This window comes from Nyctereutes procyonoides, unplaced genomic scaffold (genome assembly GCF_905146905.1).
Source record: "Nyctereutes procyonoides isolate TBG_1078 unplaced genomic scaffold, NYPRO_anot_genome, whole genome shotgun sequence".
Lineage (NCBI taxonomy): Eukaryota > Metazoa > Chordata > Mammalia > Carnivora > Canidae > Nyctereutes > Nyctereutes procyonoides.
Genome location: NW_026575120.1, coordinates 24,822,700 through 24,847,602, shown reverse-complemented (window position 1 = coordinate 24,847,602; position 24,903 = coordinate 24,822,700). Strand labels below are relative to the sequence as shown.

The window sequence follows — 24,903 nt, the reverse complement described above, 5'->3', positions numbered from 1 at the left end:
ACTCCCAGCCCACCTCCCAAAATACAGTCTTTAATTTGAGGAGTTTAGTGATTTCTGACCTACTTGTTTCTGTAGCCTTGGGTCAGCAGTTCAGTTTATTTATATTTATTGTCTGGAATATACTTTCAGAATGGTGATTGAATTGGAAATTTTAAAAAATTGAGTGTATATTGCCTTCCTCCTGGAAAGTCCCTGGGCCTGGGTCAACCTTGAAACCTCCCTTTGGGTCTGGTGAGCCCTGGAGTGGGGTCCACTTGGTTTGTGTGTCAGGTAACTTGTGGGACTTGGGGGCCCTCAGGTGGGTCTCAGAAACTTCTTGTAGGGTCCAGTGGGTTTCAGAGCTCTGCCCTGCCTAGATTCTTATGGCACCAAGACGTCGGATCCTTGGAGACTGAACAGTAGGGCGTAATTTAAATGGAGCTTACTTGCCATTTTTGGCTCACCAAAGCTCATTCATTCACTATGTGTTCAAAATTAGTAAAATTAGCATGTGGTAAAATACATAGAAAAATCATAAAAATGATTTATTAAATTTGAAATGCAATACTGCATCAAAAATTTTTAGTATTGAGCATCTTGAAAGAATTTATAAACTAGAATAAGTTAATAGAGCTACTTTCCACACCGCTGAGCAGTGTTTTTCTTCATTATAGGCATTACTGCAGGACGATGGCTCAGTTGTCCAGACTTTACTATTCATTACAGTAGCCTAATAAAGGAGGAGCTGATGAGTCTTTTCAGTTTTCAATTTTTTATTTCCAGCAGATGGTTCTCAGTGGCGGTCTCCCCCCTGCTACTTTTCTTTCTTTTTCTTTTATATATATATATATATATATTTTTTTTTTTTTTTTAAGAGATTTAGCAAATGCTTTTGGAACAGATAGTAGTATTTTGGCATTTGTTTTAGTTAAGACTTTTGGAATCCATCACACAGAGTATCTTGACAGAAAATGGGCTCCTTCTGAAATGAGATGATAAGAGATGCTCCTGTCATATATTCTCAGGAGGTGGCAGTAGCTGTTTCTAGACATATGCCATGACATTTTAAGAAAATTATATAATCATTTTTAAGCCCCCCTCCCCCCAAAAGTTCATGAAGTTTGAGAAGTACACTTCTTTGAGAGCCAACTCTGAGATTTAGCCTGCATATTTAGATTGTTTTTTTTTTTTCTCCTTTTTTTTTTTTTTTTTTTTTTCTGTTCACCAGCTGCTTGGCTTTGGGCAGCCGAATTAACTTCCCAGTACCTCAGTGTTCTCATCTGCAAAATAGGGATAATATTTACTTTCTTGACAGGATTTTTGTCAAAAAAGTAAAAGAGTGTAAAAGCACTTGTAAAGTTGGTAGGAATACACAAATATAACATGTGTTAATGCATGTGTGCAAGATTTTTCCCAATAGAAACAAGCATAACATTTTATGTTTTGATAACAGCTTGCTTGTCTGAAATGAGTGATTTGCAGTCATCATAAGCTTTATTTATTTATTTATTAAATTTCAATTGGATATTCTGAGGCTTGATATTTTAGGACTTGGAGAGCTTATAATTAAAGACGCTAATGGGATACAGGGGAGAGTATTATTATCTAAACCTGTGTTGATGACTTTGTGCTTTTAGGTATACCAAGCTTGGCTACGCAGGCAACACTGAGCCACAGTTCATTATTCCTTCATGTAAGTACAGCTCCACCCTCGCATTTCTAAAGGATTGGGGTTCTCAACATTCTGATTGTTTTTCCAGGCATATTAACTGACTTGCCATCTGCTTTTAGAAGACTGTTGTGGTGACTGGGGAGGGTTATTAATGTTGACACCTGGTTGCTGAATATGCTGTGGACTGTAGCTGTACCCTAACCCCCCGGCCCCAACTTTCTGACACTTTGTCTTCTGTTAAGCCCCTTGTCCCTGTCATTAGAGTTTCTGCTTTGGTGGTTGGCAGGGACTTTTCATTCAGCCATAAATGTCTGAGCTACTTTGAAGAGGTATATCTAGTCCTTTAAGGTTAATTTGTAATTTTAAGTAAGTGCAGTTTTTTTTTTAAGATTTTATTTATTCATGAGGGACACACACACACACACACACACACACACACACACACAGGCAGAGGCAGAGGCAGAGGCAGAGGGAGAAGTAGGCTCCATGTAGGGAGCCCGATGTGGGACTCAATCCCGGTCTCTAGGATCACGCCCTGGGCTGAAGATGGCGCTAAACTGCTGAGCCACTGGGGCTGCCCTAAGTGCAGTTTTATTAGCAACTCCATGGACTGAATATCCATTGTACTGTACTATTCACTTTATTGAAAGATCTTTTTTTTTTTTTTTTGAAATGAGAGGGCTGATGACTGTTTTATTGTGTTCAGAGTGTCTGCTTTTTTTTTTTTTTTTTTAATTTTTTCTTTATTTATTTATGATAGTCACAGAGAGAGAGAGAGAGAGAAGCAGAGACACAGGCAGAGGGAGAAGCAGGCTCCATGCACCGGGAGCCCGATGTGGGATTCGATCCCGGGTCTCCAGGATCGCGCCCTGGGCCAAAGGCAGGCGCCAAACCGCTGCGCCACCCAGGGATCCCAGAGTGTCTGCCTTTGATCAAATTTTAGTCGCTAAAGAATGATAAACTTAAAAGAAGAAATGTACTCACATTTTGGCAGGAGTGCCCCCTACCCACTCTTTGTTTCCCATGGCAGCTTCCAGGGTCAGGTCAGTTGTCTATAGGGCAGAATTTTTTCCTGAAACTATTTAAATTCCGAATTATTATTTGGAGGCAGTTGACCAGAGTAACGTATATCCATCCAGAGTGAAGGGAAACTCTGTCTCCTAAATGTACCTCTTGTGAGATGAGTTGTGATCTTAGAAATTGAGTTGTTACAGGGTCAGTGACGTTGTAATGACAGGCTCTTGTGAGCAGTATGGACCATGGAAAGCTTTGGAGAGCTGGAGACAAGGATCTTAGCATTTATTCAAGGGAAGACTAAAGCCTCTGTCGGGTTTCTTGAGCACATTTCATTTACCTCATTCTACATCCTTCCTTACTGGATGAAGTTAATCATGAATTTGATTTCTAGGTTTGAATACCTTGGTACCATGATGGGGTGTCCTCAATAAGAGGCATGATTCGTCTGCTGTATCTTTATTCACAATTCATAATTTAGTGTAATCATTCGCTAGGGCTGCCATTACAAAATACCATTACAGAAATATATTTGATCACAGAATGGAGGCTTAAAGTCTGAGATCAAGGTATGGTCAGGATTGGCTTCTGGTGAGGCCTCCCTCCTTGGTCTGCAGATGACACCTTCTCACTGTGTCCTCACATGGCCTCCCCCTCCCCCCCCTTTTTTTAAAGAAGAGTTTAATTTTATTTAATATTATATGTTCCCCAAGTTTTCTTTCTGTACAACACCACTTTTGGGACAATGTATGGCTAAAAAATAATATTCCACAATTTGTTAGATTCTACTCTAGATCATCTTAAAAAAAAAAAGGGAACAACACGAAGTCTCTAGAAGTTCAAAGACTGGTTGTTGACGTCCTCTCCCAACAGATGAGGAAGCTGGTCGTAATTTTCTTCTGTTAGCAGATTCTCTGATTTCAGCTGGGCCTTCCTGGTGCTGTCCAAGTTCAGGTGTTGGTGTTTTCTTTTAAAAAAGCCACACTTGAATAGGATGACTGTGATCATAATCAAAGCCAAAGAGAGGGCAGCCCTGGTGGCTCAGCAGTTTAGTGCTGCCTTCAGTCTAGGGTATGATCCTGGGGTCCTAGGATCGAGTCCCACGTTGGGCTCCCTGAATGGAGCCTGCTTCCCTCTGCCTGTGTCTCTGCCTCTCTCTGTGTGTCTCTCATGAATAAATAAATAAAATCTTAAAAAAAAAATTGTCAAAAGGCCTTTAAAAAAAAAAAAAGCCAGAGAGATCTCTGTTGTTTCTTCCTCTTCTTATAAGGCAACAGTTCATTTAAGTTAAGGCCCCACTTTATGACCTCAGTTAGCTTTGATTACCATAGTCTCCATCTTATAGTTTCCATCTCCAAATGCAGTCACACTGAGGGTAAGGGCTTCAACATAGGAGTTTGAGGGGACACAGTGAAGTCACAGTTGGCACTTTGTAGGCTAGATCGGTCTTCTGTGAATTTTATTATCACGAATGCCCTGGAACTTGATCATTCCATGCTGGATTGATAAATTGGACTTTCTGACTTCTCAGAGCACATTGGATTTTAACCTTGTTAAATGCCACAGCGCGAAAAGGCTGACCTTGCACCTTTTGCTTTAATGTGCTGCCATTTAAAACTGCCAGCAGCATTCAGCTGGCTGGCCCATTTAACCTGTCATCATTAACAGGGAGGAGAACTGAAGTCACTTATTAGCAGGATTTCATTCACTGTCAGACAGCAAGGCAGCTCTCAGATTGGTGCTGTCAACCTTCACAGTAGCAGAAGCTAGAAAGAGCATAAAAATGTCAGAGGTAGGAGTAAGAGTTATATTGTTGGCTACATTTGTTGCAAGGGATGGAGAAAGCCCCAGGAGGCGAGGTGAGAAGATGTTTGGGCAGAAGTGATGATGTTGGACTAGGTAGAGGGCTTGGTTACTGCAGGCTGTTGGCTTCACTGCTTGCCTTAGTTCTGGAAGCTGAATCATGTTTCTGGCTCTAGAGGCTCTGTTTACAAGGTGAAGTTCAAGTCACACATGCTGAGGTGGCACCCACAGAGTAAAGGTGGAGCTTGTGTGGATGTGTGGTAAGGCTCTCTGATGCTGCTGGACATGGAGGCGATACACATGGGGCATGTGAAGAATAGTGTTCCGCTGGTGTTGGAAGTCCCGGCTCTGAACAGACAGTGGCAGGAAACGTGGTTGGAAATGTGGAGGAGGGCCAGATCATGAAAGACTTTGTCCTCTTAAGGAATTTTAATTTTATTTTGCCTCTGGGAATTTTTAGATTGTTCCTTGAGGGGCTCCCCTGGGCCTGGCCCCCTGGGCTGGAGAGGTACTGAGCCCCGTTTCGTCTTGTACCTGATTTGTTTGCACTTGTGTGCAGGATTTTCTTGATTTTTTGAAAGGTTTTCCCTACCTTTTTTTTTGTCTTTACGTTGTTGGAGTATATTGAGAGTCGTTGAAAAGTTTTCTGCAGAGGGATAAGTATATGTGGTGATCACATCTATGGAAGGAGCACGTGGGAGGTGCAATGAGGGATCAGGGGAAAGTAAGTACATTTTAGACATTCTGTGTTTGAAGAGTTCAGTTGTAAAGGTACTATAGGCATCAGGTGAAAGGTGTCATGCTCAGGGGAAGGTCTAGACCGAAGATGGAGACTGAGCCCAGAGATGTTTTCATTTTTTTTTTTTAATTGAAGAGTTCTTTAAAATTTTTATTTCAGCCAAAAAGTTTTGCAGAAGATGATATTGCATAGACCCATATACCCATCACCCTGAATGAACAAATGCTGACCTGATTTCATCCTGTACATATGTAGTAAACACACGCATCAGAGTGGGTGTGGTCCTCTTCCTCTGCCTCCAGCCCATCCCCTTCCTTTCAATCCCTGCTCTGCCAGGTACTTCCTGTGGCCGGTATGTTCTACCCTGACCTTCTAGGTGCAGAGCTTCTTAGCTGTACGTAGCATTGGTCTGTCGTTTAAATATTTCCAAATGATACCGTACTGTAAACCACTTTCTGCATTGTCCTTTAAAAAGAAATCCCTCAATAATGTGTTTTTAAGATTTATCAGTGTTAATATCCTCAGTTCTCCATCAGAGTTCTAGCATTTGAACCTCAACAATTTTTTTTTTCACCTGGGCATTTTCTAGTTTTCTCTATTATACAAAATGGTGCAATAAACCTCTCTTTATCCACATGTGCTAGTTTCCCAAGAGAAAATAATGCACATGTTGTCCGGGTGTGCATCTCTTCAGCCTTATCAGCTGTTGCCAGACTGTGCTTGTTGTGTTGATTTAAACTCCCATCACCGGTGGCAGAAGGTTTCTGTTTCTGCACAGCTTTGACAATAGTTGATGTTGGTAGACTTAAATTTTCACCAGTCTCATGAATGTGCATTTGTCTGATGACTAGGTTTTATAAATTTGCATTTATAACGTCCACTTCTCTAATGACTAGTAAGGTTGAACACCTTTCATTGCCTGTTCACATCTTTGCCCATTTTTCTGTTGCATTTTTTGGTCTTTTTTATGGAGTTTTATGGGGCTGTATTTGTATACTTTGAATATTAATTTGTTGCAAATATTGTCTCCTACTTTATGACATCTTTTTAAATGATTTTTTAAATGTAGAAATTTAAAATTTTGATATAGTTAAAATATTCAGTATTTTCTATTTATAATTTCCATTTAAAAAATACATTTCTGTTCCAAAGTCATAAAGATTTTCTAAATTTTCTTCTGATAAAATTTTGAGTTTATTTTTTGAATATAGTGTGGGATACTTCTTTTACTTATTTTCCAAATGGAAAGATACTTGTCCCAGCACCATTTATTAAAGAGTGAATTTTAATTTGTCATTCCTTTTCAATCATAGGTACCATATATGCTTGGTAATATTTCTGGTCTTTTATTTTGTTTCATGCATACATTTGTTTATTTCTGCTCCAAATTCATGCTATCTTAAATACTTTTATTTTAGCAAGTGTCTCGATATCTGGTAGGTGTGGTTCTTCCTTCTTTTTCTTTCTCAGAATAACCTTGGCTATTCTTAGACCCTTACTCTATATAATAGATTTTAAAATCAGTTTAAGCTCCATGAAAAATTGTAATGGAGTTTTGATTAGAGACACATTCAGTTCATAGATTAATTTGGGAAAAATTTGGTATCTTTATAAGTTGAGTTTTTCTATCTATGAATATGGTATATATGTTGTATTGTTTATTCATGATTCTCATGTTTTTCAGTAATGTTTTATAATTTCATAAAGCTCAAACTTTTTTTTGAAAAAGATTTATTTATTTGTTTCAGAGAGAGAGAGAGAGAGAGAGAGAGAGAGCATGTGCCAGCAGAGGGAGGGTCAGAGAGGGAGAGAGAGAATCCCCAGGCATACTCCCCACTGAGCAGAGAGCCCAGTGAGGCAGCCCCATTCCCTTGAGATCATGACCTGAGCCAAAACCAAGAGTCAGCTGCTTAACCAACTGAGCCACCTAGGCACCCCAAGCTCATATACTTTTTGCTAGATTTAATTTTAGGTACCTTTATGCGTTTGTTCCTGTTGTGAATTTTCTAAAAATACATTTTCTATTTAGTTATTGCTAGCATATAAGAATGCTATTGAGTTTTTTTTTTTTTGTGTGTGTGTGTGTTTCAATCCAACAACTTCTCTTATTCTATTAGCTTGCAGATTTCTTGTAAGTTTTCTATGCAGACTGTTAATTGCAAATTATGGTTATTTGTTTCAATTCTAGTATTTCCTATTTTTTTTTCTTGGTATTTTGTACTGGCTAGAACTTTTCTGCCATAGTGACTAGAACTGGAGGTTCTAGTGGGTGTTTTTGTCTTTCTGATTTAATTTTTAATTTTTAAAAAACTTTTGTTTTCAAAGGTTTATTTATTTGAGAGAGAGAGAGAGAGAGTGCATGTGTGTGTGTGAGTGTGGAGTAGGGGGTTGGGAGGGGGAGAGGGAGGAGGAGAGAATCTCAAGCAGACTCCCTGCTAGGCTGAATGCAGAGCCCATTGTGGAGCTGGATCTTATGACCCTGAGATCATGACCTGAGCCCAAATCAAGAATTGGATGCTCAGCAGACTAAACCACCCACATGCCTGTCTTTCTGATTCTAAAAGCAATGATATTAGTGGGACACTAGTGATTACTCTTGGGTTTGTGGAAATGTTCTTTTCAGTACCCTTTCTATTCCTAGTTTACTAAGAGTTAAAATGAAAAAAAAATTGTGGATGGATATTAACATTTAAGGCTTTTTGTGTATCTATTGAGATGATCATATGGTTTTGGACATTTAAGCTTCTAATATGATGAATTATATATGAATATATATATGAATTACATTAATATATTTTCATACATTAAACAGTCTTTTATTTCATTCTTGAGATAAGTTCTACTTGGTTATGAAATACCACTACATGCTGGATTGTATTTGCCAATATTTATTTGGGTTTTTGCATCAATGTTCAAAAGTGAGGTTGGTGTATGATTTTCCTTTCCTGTACTTTTTTTATTTGGTTTGAAAATCAAAATTATATTGGCCTTAAAAAATGAGTTTTTCAGCTTTCTTTTCTGTTCTTTGGAATAATTTATGTAAGATAGGAATTATTTATTCCTTGAAGGCTTAGTCAAATATATGACATTCTTTTGGGAAATGTACTGTATATATTAATTACTGTTGTCTGGTAATTATGTAGCAAGTGTTTCTAAGATAGGGAATTTATATCTATCTCTTTAGATGCACTCTGCCTTAAACACACTTTTCTGATAATCTTTCTTAAATTACCCTCAGATGACTTTTTGGCATTGGGAAAATAATCCATCTCTTCTGGTTACCCTCATTCTGTACTCATACAATTTTTAAAAACCTGCATAGCATTTACATTTTTCTTTATTAAGTTTAATTTTATGAGTTTTGGTTCATCATGACACTAATGACACTAACTAGGGGTTTTATTTTTTAATTTCTTTAAATAGTTTACAAATTATATTTTATTTGTCTTCAGATATGTTATTTTGAAATAATTACAGACTCACAGGTAGTGTAAAAAACAGTTTGGGGAGGTCTCATGTACCTTCTCCCTGTTTCATCCCTGGCTACATCTTACATGATTATAGTACAGCATTTTTTTTTTTTCCTTCCGACTGCTATAGCACAGCATTAACATCAGGGACCAGACATGAATCCAATGTGTGTGCAATTCTGTCATTTTATCCCATGTAGATTCCTATAATCACCACTACAGTCAAGATGTAGAACTATCACATGACCATAATAATCTCTTCAGTGCTATTTCTTTATAATTACACTTGTCTTCCCCTCCACCATTCCTAAACTTTGACATCTGCTAATCTCTTTCTATAATTCTGTTTTTTGAGAATGTTTTATAACTGGAATCATACAGTATGTGTCCTTTTGAGACTGACTTTTTCACTTGGCATAATGCCCTTGAGATCCATCCAAATTGTTGTATGTATCAGTAGATGGTACTTTTTTTTTTAATCTGAGTAGTGCTTCAGTGTATGAATGTACCACAGTGTTTAAACATCCATCTACTAAGGGACATCTTGTTATTTCCAATTTTCAGCTATTAAAAATAAAGCTGCTATGCAAATCGTATAAAAGAAAGAATATTGTATACAGGTTTTTGTGTGGACATAATATTTCATTTCCCTAGATAAATGCTGTGTAGTGTAATTGCTGCATTGTATGACAAGTTTATGTTTATTATTATTAAGAAACTGCCAAACTCTTTCCCATAGTGGCTATACCATTTTGCATTTCTGCCAGCTGCGTATGAGAGCCAGCTTCACTGCATCCTTGCCAGCATTTGGTATTATTACAGTTTTTTATTTTAGCTGTTCTCATAAGTGTGTAGTGATATATTATCATGGTCTTAATCTTCATTTCTCTAATGACTGGTGGTGGTGAATATCTCATGTGCTTATTTTCCATCTGAGTATCCTCTTCCATTAAATGTCACTTCATATCTTTTGGTCATTTTCTAACTGCCTTGCTTATATTTTTACTGTGAGGTTTTGAGAGTTCTTTATATATGCTAGATATGAGTCCTTTGTCAGATATGTGGTTTCCAAATAATTTCTCCCATTGTGTAGCTTCTCTTTCCATCTTCCCAGGGTTTTCTGCAAAGCAGAAGGCTTAACTTTTGATACACCAGCTTTTGGATTCATTGGTTTCTCTCTGTTTTTCTGTTTTAAATTTCATTGATTTCTTTTTTTTTTTTTTTTTTATTTCATTGATTTCTGTTCTTACCCACATTTCTTTCCTTTTTCTTGCTTTGGATTTATTTTGTTCTTTTTCTAGTTTTTTTTTTTTTTCTAGGTTTTTAAGTTGCGACCTTAGGATTATTGATTTGAGACTTTTTCTCTTTCCTGATGTCAGCATTTAGTGTTTAAATTTTCCCAGTTAGCATTGCTTTTGCTGTGTCCAACACATTTTTATATTTTGCATTTTTGTTTCCATTCCATTCATGTAGTTTTTAGTCTCCCTGACATTTTCTCTTTAACCCATTAAGAACTATGTGGTTTCATTTCCAACTGTTGGGGGGAGGGGAGTTTCTTGTTATCTTTCTGTTATTGATTTTTGAGTTTATTCCATTGTAGTCAGAAAGCATGTTCTGTATGACTTTAATTCTTATAAAATTATTAAGGTTTCTTTTATGGCCTAGCTAAGGTTTATTTTGGTTCCATGGGCACTTGTAAACTGTATATATTCTGTTCTTACTGGGTGGAGTGTTCTGTATATGTTGCTTAGCTTTTGTAGGTTGATGGTATTGTTGAGTTCTTCTGTCCTTGTTCTATCAATTGTTGAGAGAGAGGTATTGAAGTTTACAAGTATAATTGTGAATCTGTTTCTCCCAGCAATTTTGAAATTAAAACAATTTTTTAAAAATTGAGAGAGAGAGAGATTGAGAGAAGGAGCAGGGGGAGGGGCAGAAGGAGAGAAAGAACCAGACTTCTTGCTTGGGCAGGGAGCCTGACAGGCTGGATTCTGGGACTCCAGGATCATGACCTGAGCTGAAGGCAGGTGCTTCATTGAGCCATCCAGACACCCCTCCCATCAGTTTTTGTCTCACGTGCTTTACATTTCCTTTTTTTTTTTTTTTAAAGATTTTACTTACTTATTCATGAGAGACATAGAGAAAGAGGCAGAGACATAGGCAGAAGGAGAAGGAGAGGCAGGCTCCCAAGAGGGAGCCTGATGGGGGATTCAATACCAGGACCCCAGGATCATGACTTGAGCCATAGGCAGACCCTCACCCACTGAGCCACCCAGGTACCCCCTTATTTTATATTTCCATTCTTTGTTTCATTCACATTTAAGATTGCTATTTCTTTCTTTTTTCTTTTTTAACGATTTTTATTTATTTATTCATGAGAGAGGCAGAGACATAGGCAGAGGGAGAAGGAGAGGCAGGCTTCCCACAGGGAGCCCGATGCGGGTCTCTACCCTGGAGCTCCAGGACCACAACGTGAGCTGAAGGCGGACGCTCAAATGCTGAACCACCCAGATGTCCTGTGTCTTCTTGATGGACTGACCCTTTTTTTTTTTTAATGTTCTTCTCTATCTTCTCTTTCTTTGCTATAAAGTTTACTTTTTCTGAAGCAATATAGCCACTCATGCTTTCTTTGATTAACGTTTGTGTAAATATCTTTTCCTGTCCTTCTACTTTTATCCTGCATATAGCCTTACAATTGAAGAGAGTTTCTCGTAGACAGCATAAAATATAGTCAGGTTTTTTTAAATTACCTCTGCCAATATCTTTTAATTGATGTAGTTAGACCACTTACATTTATTGTAATTATTGATTAGTGCTTTTCCTGTTTGTTCTTTCTGTTTTTTGTTTCTTTGTTTTACCTAAGTTTCTGGAGATTATTTGAACATTTTTAGAATTTTATCTTGATTTATGTATTTTTAAAAAAGATTTTATTTATTTATTCATGAAAGACACAGAGAGAAGCAGAGACATAGGCAGAGGGAGAAGCAAGCTCCATGCAGGGAGCCCGATGTGGGATTCGATCCCAGGACTCCAGGATCATGCCCTGGGCTGAATGTGGGCACTAAACCGCTGAGCCACCCAGGCATCCCTATGTATTGGTTTTTTGAGTGCATCTGTTTGTATAGCTTTTTAAGTGGCTGGTCTATTACATTATCTATACATAACTTTCCTAATTCTACTGGTGTCAACACCTTACCTGAGTGAAAGGCCCTTTATCTTCCCATATTTCTAATATAATTGTCTCAAATAATTCTTCATACATTGAGAAGGACATCAATGTTATAATTTTTGCTTTAACTGCCAAACATAATTTAGAAAAACTCGAGAGGAGAAGAAAAGTAATGCTTATTTTTGCTCTTTCCATTTTTCTTTCCTCCTGATGTTCCAAGATTCTCATTTCCTCTCTGTTTAGAGAACTTTCTTGAGCCATTCTTTCCAAGTAGGTATGCTGACGACAAATTCTGTTGGCTTTTGTTTATCTGAGAATGTCTTGATTTGCCCTGCATTTTTGAGGGATATTTTGGCTGAATATAGAATTCTGAGTGGACAGTTCTCTCAGCAAGTGAAAAATACGCCATTTTTTTCTGGGTGCCCCAATTTCTGATGTGAAATTTGTTGGAGGCTTTCAGAATTTTTTCTTCAGTCTTCAGTTTTTAGAAGTTTGGCTGTAATATGTCTTGGCATGGCTTTCTTTGGGTTTATCCTGTTTGGGGTTTGTTCAGTGTTGAATCTGTAGGCTTATGTCTTTTCTTAGTCAAATTTGGCAGATTTTTAGCTATTATTTCTTTGAGTACGTTTCCAGCCCCACCTCCTTTTTCTTCTCCTTTTGGGACTTGGAATGTACGAATGCTCATGCTTTATTATATATCTTACATGTTCCTGAGACCCAGTTCATTTGCTTTTTAGTCTGTTTTCTTTGTTGTTCAGATTGGGTAATTTCTATTATATCTTTGAGATCAGTGATTGTTTTCTCTATCCTTTTCTTTTTTTTTTTTTAAGATTTTATTTATTTATTTATTCATGAGGGACACACACATACAGAGAGAGAGAGAGAGAGACAGAGACACAGGCAGAGGAAGAAGCAGGCTCCATGCAGGGAGCCTCATGCGGGACTTGATCCCGGGACTCCAGGATCACACCCTGAGCCAATGGCAGGCGCTAAACCACTGAGCCACCCAGGGATCCCCTCCTCTATCCTTTTCTGCTGTTGAATTCATCCACTGAGATATTTATTACAGGTATTGTGTTTTTTTAGTTCCAAGATTTCTGTGCAGTTTTGTCTCTGTCTTATATCTTTGCTTTTCATGTTGTGTTTCTTTGCTGAGACTTCCTTGTATTTCCATTGTTTCAAATGTGTTTGTAATTGCTTATTGAGGCGTTGTAAGATGGCTCCTGAAATCTTGTTTAATAATTCCTTTTTCTGTGTCATCTTGGTGTTGGTATCTGTTGATTGTCTTTTTTCATTTCAGCTGAGATGTTTCTTGTTCTCGCTATGGTGAGGATTATTTTTATTGAAACATGGAAATTTAAGATATATTCTGAGATTCTGGGTCTTGTTTAAATCTGACATTTTAGCAGGTCATTTCTGATACTGCTCCAGCAAGGAAAGGGGGATGCCCCATGTGGATGCCAGTTTGGGGTTGAAGCTCAGGATCTTCTCTTGGCCTCTGTTGACACACTGTGGGAGAGGGCTCCTTGTTACTGCTCACTGAAGATGGGAGCTCAGCCTCCACACTCGGCCTCAGCAGGTAGTATCCTGGCCAGGAGGGACGGGGGCACATGGTGATGGAAGTCTTGACTTTCTACTAGGCCTTCTCTGAAGAAACTCAAGCATGGAAGCAGAGGGATGGGTTGATTCTGCTGAGTAGGATGGAAGGCCAGCTTCCCCATGTAGCATCTGTGCTATGGTGTTTGACTAGAGTCAAGCAGATATTGTTTAGAAGTTTGTTTTTTTTTAAATCTTTTTAGATTGCCCCTTTTATCTTCTTTGGCTGGAGATAGGCTTTTTTGGAGGTACCTTTTTTGTTTATTTTTATTTATTTTTTATTTTTATTTTTATTTTTTTTTCCTTTTTTGTTTTGAACTCATTGGTGGTCCTGGGTTGCCAGCTTCCCCAGCACCCAGTATGGACCATATGAGATGAAAAGAAGACCCAGGAAACTCACCACTGTGTTGGTCCTGGCGTCCTACAAGTCCCCAGCCAGTCAGCCTGCTCTTCACTCTTCAGCCTCTATGTTTCTTTTGTACATAAAGTCCAGGGATTCCGGCTGTATTTAGTGAAAGCAGCAGAAAAATATGTTAACTCTATCCTTGCAGAAGCAGAATTCCAAGTTGAATTAATTTTGTAGATAATATATTCATATACCATGAAAGTTAAATGGTATAACAGGATACACACAGAAAATTAACGTCTCCCACTAACTTTCCCTCTTAGATAACAATGGTCATTTCTGGTTTCTTGTGTGTTCTTCCTGAGATAATCTGCACATATCAGCAGGTATACACAGACATCTTTCATGCATATCCACTGTTTTGCACCTTGTGTTTTTTCTCATAACACCACACCTTAGTGATCCTTTTAAAATAAATATATGAAGACCTGCTTCATTTTTTTCCATGGCTGTATTATATTCCATTGTGTGGAGAGGCCACCTATGTGTAACCAGTTGACTCCATTATTTGTTATATTCATTGTCTTCCAATCTCAGAGTCTTCCCTACTCACACCTGAGTCAGGGTCTATTACCATATGTTGCGGAAGGCTGGAGATTGCTGCTGGGGTGACGTGGCCTTACTCTGCAATGAGTCACACAATCTGAATACTCATAGATAGTCCTTGATAGCTACTCTCTTAGACACAGTTCTCTGTCATGTTCATAAGGACTGTTTGGACCACATCTAGCTTTTCATGGGCATAAACAAAAGATGCTGAATATAAGCTCTATATACCTTTATTCTGTTTCATGGATTCAGTTGCTTCATGTATAATAGTTAATAATGTTTAAAAGAAGTATACTTTATGGTTTTTAAAATTTTTCTTATTTCTGATGGCCACTAAAACATAGATCTGCTATGATTTGGGGCCAGAGTACTTTGTTGTTGTTGTTGTTGTTTTTAAAGATTTTATTTATTTATTCATGAGAGACACACAGAGAGAGGCAGAGACATAGGCAGAGGGAGAAGCAGGCTCCCCGTGGGGAGCCCAGTGTGGGACTCAATCCCAGAACCCCGGGATCACGACCTGAGCCGATGGCAGATGCTCAACTGCTGAGCCACTTACTTAGGCATCCCTAGGGCCAGAGTACTTTGATTGCCTTTTTCGGAGGGATAAGATTTACCTTGTTTTCATTTAGGTTTTTGAGTGTGGTAGTGTCACCTCACAAAGTTTGGCATTTTTTCCCTCAAGGTGGTGATTTTTTTTTTGTGGTTAATATATTGCCCCCAAATTCTTGGTAAATTTGAATGATGTCATGAATTGCAGAATCTTTTTGCCCTTGTCTCTTCACAATTTTTTATTTTGACTTGGCAGTTTAATTCTAAATTCATGCATAATTAAGTTTGATCTTGCCCAGAGGATAGAATCTGTCACTTGTACTGGCACACTGCATGAAGACTTTGAGGTCTGCTTCAAGCCATCTTGCTAGGGGCCCTTTGTAATACATGATGTGCGCATCAGATGGTTCTTTTTTTTGGGGGGGGGGGGCATCAGATGGTTCTGTGTGAGGTCTGTCCCTGTGCCATTGAGTGGCGTGGTCAGTTTTTGGAGGTTGTTTTGTTTGTTTCTACAGATCGCCTCAGTCAGGTAGGGCCCATCAGACTTTTCTGCCCTATTGCCAGCCTCAGGGCTCTGGACATGCTCACCGGTTCTGACATGAACACACTCACTAGGCTCTGCCCCTGGCATTTTCACACCACACCTGCTTCTTCAGTCTTGCAGAAATCCTGTCCCTTACATTTGTGCCCCCGTTTGTAACTCAGAAGCTTTGAGTCCAAACGTGGCAGTGAGTTGGAGTGAGGAAAGGAGGTAGGAAGAGTGGTTTCTTTCCTGGACCTTTTCCTTTTCACCTCTTCCACCTGTTACTGCAAACAATGCCTTTCTGAGGAAAATAATTCAAATTCACTTGTATATCTTTATTGTGATTCTTCATTTGTAATAAATTGGGGATTTCAGATAGTCTGCTTTAAAAATAATTTGGAATAAATTTGATGAAGATGAGTTAATGGGAGCTCAGCGGTTAGACCAGAGGTTAGGAATTTATTTATTTGAGATAGTGAGAGTGAGCACAAACAGGGAGAGGGGCAGAGGGAAAGGGACGCAGACTCCATGCTGAGCAGGAAGCTCAATCCCAGGACGCTGGGATCATGACCTGAGCTGAAAATAGACACTTAACCAATTGAGCCACCCAGGTGCCCAGGGGTTAGGAATTTAAATGGAGAATTGAATCTTTGTGAAGCTTCCACATTTCATTAGATGTTAAATTCTAGAGTGGAGTCCTGTGTGTTTATTTACTAAGTATATTCCCAAATGTCAAGGTTAACCTCTTATTACAATAATGTATCATAAAAGCATTGATACGTTTACCTAATACAGCTGTTTGATTATTATACTTTTCACAATGGATATTCACCACCAATCTCTATTTTCCTCCTAATGTAATCAGTTATCTTTCTATAATAAGATTAAAAATACATATTTTAAATCTGTCTGATACAGAATTTTGGTAAAATGACTTGAGAGTGTATAGGTATTATTTTTCAGTTTTCTCTTTTTATCATATATTTAACTTTGTCTACTTCTGTATTGTGTTTTAAAATTTGGAGCCTATAATACAGTCCATGGGCATTTCATTTACTATCTTGAAGGATTTCTCTAGGTGAAAGTAAGAGATTTAGTGATGTCATTTCTGTCTGATTAAAGGCAGATCCGCTAAGTTCCTTTGTACCATTTTAAAAATAACACTGCAACATAAAACTCATTCCTGTATTTTATGTACTCATTGATATTGTCTTTTCTGTGAGCTGCCTCCACCCCCAATAAAACCCTAACATTGAAAATGTGCTTGTACATACATGGGGATTATATTATCCTTTAATGTGAATAGTGATGGAAGTCTTTGTGCTTTTTTTTTTTTTTTTTTTTTTAAGGTATTGCCATCAGAGAGTCGGCAAAGGTAGTTGATCAAGCCCAGAGGAGGGTGTTGAGGGGAGTCGACGACCTGGACTTTTTCATAGGGGATGAGGCCATAGATAAGCCCACGTATGCCACGAAGGTGAGCTCCTCAGAGGAATTTACTTCTTTAACTGTGTAGCCAAGAGCAGAGCAGTAGAATGAATAATGCAGAATGGCAGATTATCTAGAAATTGTACTTTATGGGCTATGGGTATATTTTTATTTTTTATTTTTTTAAAGACTTTATTTATTCATGAGAGAGATACACAGAGAGAGAGAGAGGCAGAGACACAGGCAGAGGGAGAAGCAGTCTCCAAGTAGGGAGCCTGATGTGGGACTTGATCCCAGGTCTCCAGGATCACACTCTGGGCTGAAGGCAGCGCTAAACCGCTGAGCCACCCAGGCTGCCCTATATTTTTTATTCTTATGTTTTAAAAGAAGGTTTGTTGTTTTTGAATGGGGTATTTTTGATGCAGGGAATCCAGTGAACTTACAGAACTCTGGATGGTAGAACTGACACAGGCAGTGCTGGGTTACACGCGAAAGCAAGATCTGCTCCTGTGGAAAATTTCAGGTTGATTAATTAACCTGTCAGATATGGGAAGTTACAGATTGATTAATTTAGGGAAAAAAAAAAAAAGGACAAAAATTAAGTAGACATTTGTTCTAGAAAAAAAAAAAAAGCTCCAGATTGAAGTGCGCAGTGGATGGTGTGCACTTTTCCATCTGTTACCCACAGTAAAGATGGTTCTTCATGCTTAGAGGTGGGCACAGTAGAGTATCAACTGTAGTATGGTGAATGTTTCTGCTAATGTGCTTCTTGTTTCTTCCCACGAATGAGCATCAGTGCCTGTGCACCAGGCCGTGCTGCCTACCAGGCCAGCCTGTCCTGGGCCAGCCTTGTTGGGCTCCTGCTCTTATTGCTGTGAGCTCAAGCTTGACGTGTTCTGCTCTCTCTTGCCATAGTGGCCAATAAGACATGGAATTATTGAGGACTGGGATCTTATGGAAAGGTTCATGGAACAAGTGATTTTTAAGTATCTTCGAGCTGAGCCTGAGGATCATTACTTTTTAATGGTGAGTAACTGCAGCTAAGAGGACTATATCCCTCAATATTCCATGTTACTTAGATTTTATTTTTTCAGATTACTTAGATTGTATTTTTTATTCTTATTTATTTTTTTAAATTTTTAAAGATTTTATTATTTGAGAGAGTGAGAAGGATAGAGCGAGCATGAGCAGGGGAGAGGGGCAGAGGGAGAAGCAGGCTCCCGTTGAGTAGGGAGCCCCATGCAGGACTGGATCCAAGGACCCCGGGATCATGACCTGAGCCAAAGGCAGACGCTCAACCACTGAGCCATCTTAGATTTTAAACTCAAGATATGCTTCTCTGGAGAGTTTTTAATTCTTGTTAAATCTATTTGTATGAATTGGGTGCTTTTTTGGCAAGTAACAGAAGGCTCAACAGAAGTGTCTAAAATCTGAGGGGGCTCATTGTCTCTCAGCACAGGAAGGCCAGAGTGGGGTGGTTCCCAGGCTGGGTACCCTAGGGCTCCAGTGGGGCTTCTTGTGTTGGTTTTCTGCAGGCCCCCAGGGTGACCACCCAAGCCCCCTTGTGCCACCTCTTGGTTTATATACTTTCAGAGGTTGAAGCACTTCATAAGAATTAGGAGTCCCTTTTAGTTTATTTAATTTGTTTATTCTTAAGTAATCTCTATACTCTGTGGGGCTTGAACTCATGACTTTCGAGATCAAGAGGCTCATGCTCTTCCAACTGAGCCAGCCAGGTGCCTCAGGGTTTAAATCTTACTATAAAATAAAGTTGAGCTGAGTTATGGGCCCTGATTACGGTACTTAATTGGTCTTGTTCAAATAAAACATTGCAGAGAAATGAGAAATGTCTCTTGGTTATAGAATCTTTTCTAGTTCTACTCAACATTATGTGTTTCCTCCCATGAAATGTTCTTTTTAAGTTAAAATTAATTACATGTTCATAATACTTGCTTTAATATATATAAAGAGCAGTTGCATGTAACAGAAGCTGCATATTAAAACATACGTAATTTAGCTTTGGATTTTTTCCATGCAAGTATATTGTCGTCAAATGGTCCTAGATCCAATTACGTAATTCTTCCTAATGTTAAATATGGAGTGTTCTTTAGAATCATCAGACTTAAAATGTGGTAGCTATAAGGCTATTATGGTAGTTAGTGGAATCCGTATATTTAATATCTATTTTAAAGCAAGTTCTTGAAAGTAGAAAGTGCTCTGATCTTTTTTCTGCTTGTACCTTCACAACTGGGAATTGCCAACTATGGGTCCTGTGTTTTACAGGCCATTGTACATTTTCTACACTCTGTGTCTATAGTGGTTTATGTAAGATATTGGAGCCAGGAAACTGGCAGTGTCTGAGTGGCTTTGTCTTTATAGCCAAAACAAATCACAGATTCCCACCTGTCATATTTGGCATTTTTCCTTCTCCTGCACATCACATAACTACCTGTTGGATAGGATTTTAGGGCCAGGCATTGTGCCCAGCTGCTTCCTTCTGTCTGCCCTGGCTTGCTATGCTAGGAGCCATCCCTCTCACTCTAGGCAGAGCAGGCCTGTGGAGCAAACATGTACCACCAGGACGTAGCCACACAGGAAGTTTTTCCTAAAAGAAATTTTTTTCTGATTTAGCTGGCATAGATATAGGCCAGTAAGGTAAAAAAAACCACTCGCCAGGAAGGAAATGGAGGTGTTTGCATATGGAAAAGCAAACTTTTGCCAAAAATGAGTATCTGTAATGAATGTTAAAAAAAAAATCAAGTTTATTAAATTGAAGATAAGAAAATATTATACTCTGTTCATTGTGCTTTCAATTCTGCAAGTCCATTTGTTGCAGGAGGTGCTTGAGGAAGTGGTGAGAATGGTAAATTTCTTTCAGGTTTATACCCTTAATCATCAGTTAATGGGACAGTTAAAGGGAAGTAAAGCAAGAATAGAGATTTATGGCCAAGTCACAGAAGTTAATTGAAGACATTTACTGAACCGCTACATCAGATGAGAGGTTTTTGGTGTTAGGGAGTCTCAGAGGTATAGATTATAGGTCCCTCAGTAGATCACAGAATTGTTCTTTCTGACTGCAGTGAGCAGACATCTGAACATACAGGGTGAGGATGAGCTCATTACAGCTTATATTTTTCAAGAAGTTTCAGAGACTCAAGTCAAATTGGTCATGTGGAATGAGCAGATAGCAAATGGGAACTGTACTCTTTTCAATACTGAGTTGCCCAGAGTTCAAAATAGAATCGTGTATTTTAAAGAATTGCAGTGCTTTTGAGTAGAAATTGAGTTATAACTTCAGAAGAGATTTGCAAATTTTTTGAATATGAATCAAGCAAGAATGAGCAAGCAGCACATGCTGCTCAAGAAGCCTGAGAAAAAGGAGCTCCAGTGTCCAAGAGCAGGGAGGATGGACATCCCAACTGAGAGGGTGGGGAGAGGGAGGGAGAGGCAGGGGGAGAGAGGTAAGGTGGGAAGGAGGAGGGAGAGAGAGAGAATCACCCATCTTCTGTCTTTTTGTTCTATTCTGGTTGCATACACATTATTGAGGACAGATCTGAGTTGGCTGAATGCTAATCTCCTGCAGAAACAGCCTCATAGCACGCCCAGAGATATTGTTTAAACCAGCTCTCTGTGCATCCTTAGACCAGTGAAGTTGAGACATAAAATTAATGGTCACACATGGTACTCCTGACTTGTTATAATAGTCTCCTTCCTGGTTCTCAGGATGATTTGGACCTGCTCGTCCAGTACAGTAGCCACCAGCCAGTGCAGAGCTTGACTTACTTGGGTTTGCTGAGTTAGTCACCACTGGCCATGTGCTTTCCAGATTCCAGTGTATTTTCCTCTCCCACTCTCCCTTTCTTGAGGATTTATATTTTTAGAAAGGTTTCTTTATTGCCGTTATAGAGGCATATGGCAGTGGAGCAATATTAGGTACATGTGTTTATTTTGCTATCTTTATCTAGAAATATGGGTTAATTTTTATGGTACTGATTAATTATTCATTTCTAAATAAATACCAGATTATATTTTACCATTGTTATGGATAAAAACATTTATTCGTGTGATGTTTTAATCATATGCTTCAGTATTTAAAGATAATAAAAACAATACTTGTATTTTAGATCTTGTTCTACATAATGTTGGGAAAGTTGTATTTTAAATTGATCTGTGCTAGCTTTGGCAGAGTGTACACTAATGTGGTAATGATACAGAGAAGATTAGCATGGCCCCTGTGCAGGGATGACATGCAAATTTGTGAAATGTTCCTATTTAAAATAAATAAATTGATCTCTTAAAGGAATAGCTACTGGTAGGAAGCATAGGAGAAATGGAGGATTGAGGAAGAAATGAATTTGTGATTATGTTTCTCAGAACCCTTGAGGATGTTGCCCTTAATGCTGAATTTGATTCAAGAACCAGGTGAACCTAATTATACTATAAACATTCCCTTAAATGGAAATGCATAGATTTTAGTGTAAATTCTTCACAGGTGGTGAATTGTTTGGCAGCAAGTAATAGAAGTGTAAAAAACATTCATTTAAACAAGTTAGGGGTTTTATTTTTCTTTGATAGAAATAGTAGGGAGGCCAGTGCTGGTATGGTAGTTCTCTGGTATTATTGGACATCTCTGGGCTTCAGTATCTTGAGCATATGGCTTCTATTCTAAGGATGCCTCTTGATCACAAGTTGGCTACTGCAGCTCCAGTCATCACATCTGTATTCCAGGAGAGAAGGAGGGGTTAAGGGTAAGGAGGAGTCTACTCCTCAAGTCCTAACTTTATAAGGAGCTTTCCTAGAAGCCATGCACTATCAGCTATTGCTTCTTATTGGCCTGAACTTGCTCACTTGGTCACCCCTGTCCACAAGGACGTGTAGGAAATGCTTTTCCTGTGGGCTTGTGGCCACCTCCTATCTATGAGTGATTTCCTGTTTCGTCAGTGTGGCGGTGGGGAGAATGGAGATAACGTGACCACAGGTGTGAGCATGGTGGCAAAGGTAGCAAAACAAGAATCTAGCTGTTTCTGAAACCTTGGCTGGATGCTGCCTGTGCAGAGAGCGCCACCTGCCCTGGGGAGCCCACAGTCCTCCTGTGCGGTGCGCTGTCCTGCCTCTGTTGCGTCTCCCCCGGGTGTAGATCTAGCAGCAGTCAGGAGGTTGTCTTGGGAGTTTCACTGAAACTCCCCCCCCCCCCCCCAGGCTTCACCTGCTGTGGCAAGATTTTCTTCCTTTACAGAATTGTGGGCAGGACAATGTTCGGAGGCGCTCTCTGGGACGCTGCTTGGAATTCTTAACACCTGCCATCTTTCCATGTAACCCTTGCGCTCCCATGTGCAGATGATGCACACGCAGCACATGCCCCATCTCTCCCCCTCCCTGCAAGGCTTCCATCTGTCTAGGGGAGGCTTCGTGTCTGAGTCTGGTGAGCGGTTCTGCTCTTTGTAGATGTTTACTATGTTTCCAATTTCTTGATTTTTACCAGAAACTATCTTGGCACATACAGTTTCTACATTTAGAACATTTTTTTTCTTTAACTCTGTGTTTGATTTTGGGGTCTAGAAGTATTAATACCGTATGAGTCTTCAGCTTACCATCTCATGCTCTATCTGCAGTGTACAGAGGCCACTGTGCGCACCTGTCAGTGTTGGTTGGTACCATTTTTCATTATTTGATGTGATAAAGATTCAATTTGTTTTTAATTTGCATTTTTTGAGAACTTGGACCACAAACATTTTTTCATGCATGTATTAGTTTTATTTCCTCCCATGAGTCGCCAATCATGTTTTGTGCTCTTGTGCATTTCAGCATCGCTGTTGCTTCTCTCACAGTTGATTCCAATGAACTTTTTTCTTAGAATTCTTTTTTTGTGATAGAAGGTACACACTGTAAATTTTATCATTGTAACCATTTTGGAATGTACAGTTTGGGGCATTAAGTACATTCACACTGTTGTGCAACCATCATTACCATCTCATCCAGAACTTCTCATCGTCCCAAACTGAAATGGTCCCATTAAACACTCATCCCTGTCGCCATCTGCCAGCCCCTGGCCCTCACCCTGCTACCCTCCGTATCTGTGAAATCTGACCGCTCCAGGGCCCTCACATACATGGAATCACATAGGGTTTGTCCTTCTGTCACTGGCTTCTGCCTCTCAGCCTGATGTCCTCCATGTTATAGCTGGTATCTGCATATTCTTCCTTTTTGGGACTGAGTAAGATCCCATTGTATGCATGTTTTGTTTGTCCTCTGAGCTCTTGCATATAGTAGGAAGCTTTTGTCAGCACCAGATGTGTTTTTCTCAGTTGATTTTTTTTTCTTGCCTTTGTAGGCTATGTTTTTTTGAACATCTATCACTTTAATATATATTAAACACAAATCTTTATCCATTTGGGGTTTATTTGGAACATGATTTGACACTGGACTTAAAACCCAGGAAAGATCTTGGGAGCCAGAGTTGATCTGTAGGCTCACCTTTTGCTCCAGACCACATAGGGAGCTCTTTCTTACCTGGTGGGCAGGAAGCACTCCCTGACCTATGTGACCTGTGCTCATGCTCTTCAGACCTTTTAAACCTTTTCTCTCCCAATGCTGTCTCTCTTTCATTAAATGCCGCCACCCCGTTTTTTTTTTTTTTTTTAACAAATTTATTATTACAAGTGCTTAGATTCCTGTTCCAGGTGAGAAAAAAAGTATAGAAAAAAAGTATAGATCTCTCTAGTCTATGTTATTTCTGCTAGTATGAATAGCATTTTTTGACACTTATAGGTGAATTTCTTGAGTATGTGCTGAGTGCCCAGGCTTCACCCTCCAGTGTTTACACATATTAACTCATTTATTTAATTCCACCAACAACCTTGAGGTAGGTACATATTAGGCCCATTTTTCAGGTGGATAGGAGGTTCCTTAAGCAAGAGATATTACAGTCAATATTGTTGGACTGCTGCCATTGATCATGTGCTTTAAATGAAAGAAATCTATAACAATAAACACTAACATTTATAGCATTAACCATGTGCTGGATACTTTACAGGTATTAACAAACTTACTCTCCACCCTTTGAGGTGGGCACTTCACATATGTAGTACAGTGTTTTTTTTTTTATTTTTAAATATTTTTTTAAATTTTTATTTATTTATGATAGGCACACAGTGAGAGAGAGAGAGGCAGAGACACAAGGCAGAGGGAGAAGCAGGCTCCATGCACTGGGAGCCCGACGTGGGATTTGATCCCGGGTCTCCAGGATCGCGCCCTGGGCCAAAGGCAGGCGCCAAACCACTGCGCCACCCAGGGATCCCTGTAGTACAGTGTTGAGATACTTTCACTTGATCTTAGCCAAAAGGCCCAGAAGTGATTGTTGAGTGATTTTCAGATTCCTTATTTACAACCTGCTTCTGTGTATGATTTCATTATTTCTCTCCTGTGCTTTAAGATCGCTTTCTCTTTCCCTTCCAGGGAATACATTGATTCTAATTACAGTGATTAAAACTTCTTTGTGGCAGTGTGTTTGAGCTTTGTACCAGTTGCTGTGCAGGAGTCTACACCAGAGCAGGCAGTTGGTGGGTTGCTAGATTTGTTTGATGAGGTAATACATGCATAGAGCATAGAATTCAAAAGATGCAGAAGGATTTCCAGTGTAAATTATGTCCCTGTCTCACCTCTGTTCTGGTTCCCAGACCCTCTTCCAAGAGGAAACCACCTTTTTCCATTCTTAATCAGTTGTTTATCTTTCCAGAGGTAGTTGTATGCAGGCATATGGATTACACACAAACTCTTGTTTTATACGAATGATAACAAAATATACAACTTGTGCACCTTGTTTCCTTTCTTCCTTCCTCCCTTCCTTCCTTCCTTCCTTCCTTCCTTCCTTCCTTCCTTCCTTCCTTCCTTCCTTCCTTCCTTCCTTCCAAGATTTGTATTTATTTATTCATGAGAGACAGGGAGAGAGAGAGAGGCAGAGACATAGGCAGAGGGAGAAGCAGGCTCCATGCTGGGAGCTCGATGTGGGA

At 39.2% G+C, this 24,903-nt stretch overlaps 1 protein-coding gene and 1 non-coding gene across 4 annotated transcripts in view; both read left to right on the top strand.

Annotated features, from left to right (window-relative positions):
• Nucleotides 1-24,903, top strand: part of ACTR3B (actin related protein 3B) — an 85,058-nt gene that overhangs the window by 16,133 nt on the left and 44,022 nt on the right. The window contains exons 2-4 of one of the 3 annotated variants that reach the window (XM_055335053.1): nt 1,617-1,672; nt 16,819-16,943; nt 17,810-17,920. The exons of 1 other annotated variant lie outside the window; for it this stretch is intronic. In XM_055335053.1, coding sequence (XP_055191028.1) covers nt 1,617-1,672; nt 16,819-16,943; nt 17,810-17,920 — 292 coding nt within the window. The remainder of the gene's footprint in view (nt 1-1,616; nt 1,673-16,818; nt 16,944-17,809; nt 17,921-24,903) is intronic. One more of the 3 variants, XM_055335057.1, reaches the window with a different exon arrangement.
• On the top strand, nt 21,067-21,171 carry LOC129516239 (U6 spliceosomal RNA). Its single transcript, XR_008665721.1, has one exon. It is a non-coding gene; the product is annotated as a U6 spliceosomal RNA (small nuclear RNA).